Source organism: Tupaia chinensis, unplaced genomic scaffold (assembly GCF_000334495.1).
Source record: "Tupaia chinensis unplaced genomic scaffold, TupChi_1.0 Scaffold000569_1, whole genome shotgun sequence".
NCBI classification, from domain to species: domain Eukaryota; kingdom Metazoa; phylum Chordata; class Mammalia; order Scandentia; family Tupaiidae; genus Tupaia; species Tupaia belangeri.
Genome location: NW_006160083.1, coordinates 1,474,192 through 1,480,191, shown reverse-complemented (window position 1 = coordinate 1,480,191; position 6,000 = coordinate 1,474,192). Strand labels below are relative to the sequence as shown.

At 38.8% G+C, this 6,000-nt stretch overlaps 1 protein-coding gene and 1 long non-coding RNA gene across 2 annotated transcripts in view; both read right to left on the bottom strand.

The window, feature by feature from the left end:
- Positions 1-1,018, bottom strand: part of LOC106735907 (uncharacterized) — a 5,695-nt gene extending 4,677 nt beyond the window's left edge. The window contains exon 1 of the long non-coding RNA XR_001371087.2: positions 985-1,018. This is a non-coding gene — a long non-coding RNA (uncharacterized LOC106735907). The remainder of the gene's footprint in view (positions 1-984) is intronic.
- A 1,197-nt stretch (positions 1,019-2,215) lies between these two features.
- The window catches only part of LOC102467815 (cadherin-related family member 3), a 64,369-nt gene continuing 60,584 nt past the window's right edge, over positions 2,216-6,000 (bottom strand). Inside the window, exons 13-15 of the mRNA XM_027775506.1 lie at positions 4,283-4,527; positions 2,417-2,616; positions 2,216-2,273 (exon numbers count right to left, since the gene is read on the bottom strand). Coding sequence (XP_027631307.1) covers positions 2,216-2,273; positions 2,417-2,616; positions 4,283-4,527 — 503 coding nt within the window. The remainder of the gene's footprint in view (positions 2,274-2,416; positions 2,617-4,282; positions 4,528-6,000) is intronic.

Below are 6,000 nucleotides of genomic sequence, written 5' to 3'. Positions count from 1 at the left end.
GCCGCAATCCCTTCTCCTCCATTCTCCTCTTGGGATCTTGGGCGGGCACGCACGCACACGTGCCTGGTGTGAGTTTAAGCCACTGGGTCCGGGACTCGAACCACGGTCAACTACGTGGGAGTCCAGTGACAGCCATTACGCTAACTGCTGGTTCCCAACAGTTGAAGAACTTATTCATGTGTGTCACCTATTTTCAAACATAGCTTTTATTTAAATGTAACAGTGGACAGTGCTGGATTTCTATTCAATATTTATCTAGAGTTGCTTTTGCTGAATGCACATATAATATCTGAAACAAATTTTAACCTAGCCAGTCCTTTTTCTTTTTTAAAATTTATTTATTTATTTAACTCCATTTATTTTTATTATTTTTTAATTTGACCCGAGAGACAAAGAGAGAGAGAAAGGAAACTTGAGAAAGCAAGCCACCTGGTCCAAGACTCAAACCACAGTCAGCCACGTGGAAATCCAGCGCCTTTTACCACTATGCTACCTGCTGGCACCCTCTTTTTCTTTTTTAGGAGAGATTTTTTTGCTATAGGGTGTGTGTACTCACCAGAGAGACAGAGAGACAGGAAGCAAGAAATCATCTTTTTGGGGGAGATGGCCACACCACAATCCCTTCTCCTCCATTCTCCTCTCAGAATTTTGGGCACATAAGCACATATGCCCAACTTGAATTTCAAGCCACCCAGTCCAGGACTCAAACCACAGTCAACTAAGTGGGAGTCCACTTAATCATAACTATTACACCATCTTCTGGTCCCAATCTAGCCAATTCTGAGACTGGATCTAAAATTCTAGTTTGGTGATGCATACAAATTCAGCAGAATCAAATAAACTAAAATTATTTTATTTTCCTTTCTACAATACTTGGGTAGGTTTACTATATGTTTATGTGAAAGAACTTTTAATTGAGCAACAATTATAGGGAAAATGTCCTCTTTCTTTTACTATAGAGGGATCACAAGAAAATGTACTTACCATTGATAATTCTAAATTTTTATTTCCATTTCCTATGATAGTCTTTTCCTTTTGATTTTTATCTCCTATTAAAAAATAAATAAAAGTCAAGTATCTGATGAATGCCATTTTTAAATCACATAATTCAAGCATAATTATGTAATAATTATCCATTTTAATCTTACCTGAAATATACTTCATGCCTCTGTGTGAAAAAGAAATTTGACAAAATATCAGCTTCATTATGGTAACACATGACAAAAAAAAAATTTATTCAATAGTCAACATATGACTATTATAGCATTTCTCTACTCCAGAAAAAAAAAATGCTATGTGAAGAATAATAAAATGGCCTTCATTAACTAGCCTCTTCACCAAATTAATTCTTAGTTAATAAAAATTTATATACAACTCTATTTTTGAAGTTGTGCTAATTTTAATTTGTACCCTGCAGAACTATTTCTGGTTAGTGATAAATACAATGGCAGATGGCATAGCAGTTACGTCGCTGGACTCCCACGTTGTCAACCCTGGTTAGAGTCCCAGACCCAGCAGCTTAAAATTCTCACTGGGCACATGTGCATGCATGCCTAAAAATCCCAAGTAGAGAATAGAGGAGAAGGGATTGTGGATATGGTTGTCCTCACTAGGGGGTGATTTCTCGCTTTCTGTCTGTCTCCTTCTGTCCTCTCCAGCAAGCATATGCACTCTATAGCAAAAATCTCTCTCCCCACCCCAAACAAATAAATAAAAGTAGTGGCAATTTTCTATTTATGTCTTTGACCTCTCTGCCCAGCTGCACATAGGTTCAAAACCAGTCCATGACCCAGCTTTGATGTTACAGGCAGAAGCATACTGGTCTACAGTGCTGGAAGCCACATGGCCAGCCACAGGGTCAAATCCCAAGTCAACCTGAAACATACCAAGTGTGCTTACAGCCAAGATCATAACTAGCTAGAGGGCCGAGGATTGAAGCATGACCCTGTTGGGGGTGTCTCTCTCTCTTTCTGCATTGTGTTTTCTTACATGTGTGCATGTTCTCTCTTGTGAATGAAATAAAAGAAACTTTAAGAAAAAGGAAAACATCAGAAGTATGGCCAGAGTATGTACATTTATCCCCTGTCCCTATGCTAGTTCCCAGTAGATTTCAAATACCTGTTCCTGAAACTGCTTGTATCAAAATACTATAGTGTTGTTTACTTATTTGCTCATAAATATATCTGTTTAAAACATAGTCATGTTTCAAATGTTCTCAGGTAGAATTCAATAATAAGCTGTACTGTTTCTGAGATAGAGTATGTTTGGGATCACTGGTGAAAGAAGAACATCAAGTTTTATATTGCAAGGAATTTTCTCTGTGCTCCTCAAGAGCAAACTTAGGCAAAAAACCTCTGAGTGAGATCTTCGGACCCTGACTCTATATAGAAGCTTAGGGGGAAAAAAAGTCACATACCTGGGTTTGGGCTTGGAGGCTTCCTTGGGCATATTCCAACAGCATTCCATAACGTTTCCATACCTCCAAAACAAGAAACATACCCAGACAACAAACCCAGCAAGGAAAACAGCCATCAGAGTGAAGATGAAAGGAATATACCAGTCGTTGGATCTGTACGTGTTGATAGCTGTGTACACAATGGTCAGACCTTCCCTTTGCTGAGAAATGATATTTCAAAGCAAACAGAGCGTTAGTTTATGTTTTCAGAGAGCATCTGTTTACAGAGCAGCATCAGTACAGAGCCATGAGCCCATACAGATAACAAGGTGTTGACTCAGACATATGCAGCATTTTTCAAACCCCACAGGTAATATTGAAAAATACCTTTGCACAGAAAAGGCACCCAATTAAACATGTACAGACTGAATTGCATCCAAAGACTGCTCCATAATCCTAAAGTAAACCATTCTCTTTGTTCTCAGTTTTCTCATCTGCAAAATCAAGGGTTGAACTAGATGGTATCTACACTCTTTTTGATTTCTATGTCTCTATTATCTACTCTATATACAATAAACTCTTTTGTGCAGTCCGAGAGAACAGCATGTTCTTGAAAATCAAATATTCAGGTAGAGTTAATTAAAAAGTAAGAAGAAAATATTCCGGGTGGAAAGATTTACCATGCATCTTTTTAAAAATAATGCTTCTATTTCAAGGATTGAAGACAATTAAATACACTAACCATAAGGTTTACTGAACAGACTTTACCCGTGGGTGACTCAGAAGCCATTCTAGAATTCTGCAGAGGCTCTGTATAGCTACTGTATAAATAATAAAATATTAAATGTTCTGCTAAATGTCATAGGGTTGGATTGAATATTAGATGAAATAATAAATATAAGTTATGCAGTATAGTACCTGGAATATGGCAGATGTCCATTACTAAGAATAGAATGAATACTAAAGAAAAATCTTTTTTTTTTAGGGTTTTTGCCATAGAGTGCATGTGCTTACCAGAGAGAGACAGAGACAGGGAAAGGAAAAGTGAAAAATCGCTCCCCAATTGGGATGGCCACATGATAATCCCTTCTCCAACATTCTCCTCTCAGGATTTTAGGCACACACACGCACACACACACACACACACACACACACACACACACACACACACATGTGCCCAGCATGATTTTCAAGTTGCTAGGTCTGGGATTTGAACCATAGTCGGCCAAGTGGGAGTCCAGCACCTTAATCACCATGCCACCTGCTGACCCCAAAGAAATACCTTTTAAAGTGCCCATTCATAGAGTTGTTTTTTGTTGTTTTTGTTTTGAGATACGAGATACTTTTGTCATAGAGCATATGTGCTTGCTGGAGAGACAGAGAGACAGAAAGTGAGAAATCAGCCCCCAGGAGGTTGGCCATGCTGCAATCCCTTCTTTGAGCACACATGCACACCCACCTAGCATGAGTTTAAGGTTGCTGAGTTCAGGACTCAAACCATGGTCGGCCATGTGGAAGTTCAGCATCTTAACCACTATGCCACCTGCTGGCCCCACCATTTGTAGGGATTATTAACTGATATAATGCATTGAGCAGTGGGCTATTCCCATGAGCAGGACTTTCAGATCATTTAGACATAGTTCATTGTTTAGGGTTCCTCTATGCTCCTCCAGCAATTATCATAAGTTCTCTCAATCCCACACAGTAGATACTCGAGACAGTTGCTCTAAAATTGGCTTGGTGTCTGGATAAGGTAGTTCCCAAGTGGGGAGGTATATGGGCAAAGGTGCTGCACTGAGTAGCCTCTTACCCTTTCTAGATGATACTAGAATTTACAGCACAATATTTCCCACACAGAGACCTAAATTAAATGCTATAACTCTTTACTTCAGAACTGGTGGTTGGAGGAGGTGGCATATTGGCTCTTTTCACATAAATATCTATAATGGTGGTGCCTGTTCTGGGCTTGGTGGGTTTGCCGTGTTTCAGGTTGTCATCGATGATATGCACCACAAGATGGTACTGCCGCTGCAGTTCAGCTCCGGATTCAAAGTGAAAAGGATTCTTCACAATTAATTTTGGAGTATCTGAACCTCGAGTTGGGTCAAACCCAAAATGATGATTCTCGTTTCCTTTAAAAGGAATCATTGAAAAATCAGAATTATTTTAATATCTATTAAAAATATTTTTTTTCAAATTGCTTTAAATTACTAGTAAAACACAATAGGTGTGAATTAGTACAATCTCTGTTATACTCTAAATTCATTTATATTATATATATGGCTTATCATTTATATATATATAATGCACATACATATATATATTCCACATACATGGCTTACCATAATATCAGGATCAAATAACCAATAAATTGATCTGGCTAGAAATGTTTGAATGGTGAAGATCATGAATCTAATCCCCACATGCAACCAGCAAGTCACATAATTATCTGATTATCCTGCAGAATAGCTTCACCTTCTTTTATCTTTCACTCAGAGTAATCTGATTCCCAACTTTAACTTTGCCTAGATCAATAGCAAATGAGCCAGTCAGACCACGAATTTCTATGGAGTCCCCACTATGTTTATGTTTTTTCTAATGCTCTGGAAACGTCTGTAAACAAGATGCAAATAAACCCTACTTTCATGGATCTTATCCTCTGGCAAAAAATGCAGACATAAACTAGTCTTCATAATTAATTGGCAAAGGTTTTACTAGTTTTCGCACTCCCGTTCTTTCAGATACATGTCAGCAAGTCTGACCTCTATACGTTTTTAAAAATTTTCTCTAAGATGTGTGTGCTTGCTAGAAACACAGAGAGAGACAGAAAAATTGAGAAATCACCTCCCCACCCTCCTACCCCCCAGCCCCCCGGGAGGATGGCCATGCCACAATTCCTTCTCCTCCACTCTCCTCTCAGGATTTTGGACATGCACGCACATGTGCCTGGCATTAGTTTCAAGCCACTGGGACTCAAGTCCAGGACTCAAACTGCAGTTGGCATGTGGGAGTCCAATGTCACAACCATCACCACCTGCTGGTCCCCAACCTCCATGCTTTAAATAGGTCTCCTTGTTATGCTGTCTCGCGATACTCAGAAGCTTCTCTTTATAGAACTTATCACAGTTTGTTATTCTATAATTGTTGGTGTTACTAGTTTCATGAACTAGTGCAATAAGATCTGTATCTGTCTTGTATACTTCTGGGTACCCATTTCTTAGCACAGTGCCTGAAACTCAGTTACTATCCAACAAATATTTCCCATAGAGGACAAGATGATGGCTAAAGTTGATATGAATCTATTATAGATAAATTTAACAGTAATACAACTGAAAATATCTATGCTAGTGCATCTGCATTAACGTCATCACATGGAAAGGTGACTGCAGTCGTCCGTCAGAACCATGGACAGCGGGTTGGGTGTCATAGCTTAACCTTTCCCATTTTCCATGCACATCCAAAGTCTCTGTTGTCAAAATACCTGCGAAATCACTAAGACTTCCATTATAGCATGAATTAAGTGGAATATGTGAATGTGAAAAGGGTGCCTTGAGGGAGCTTAATGCTATAGATTCACCTTTATAAACACAGTAATTTCTAAGTTT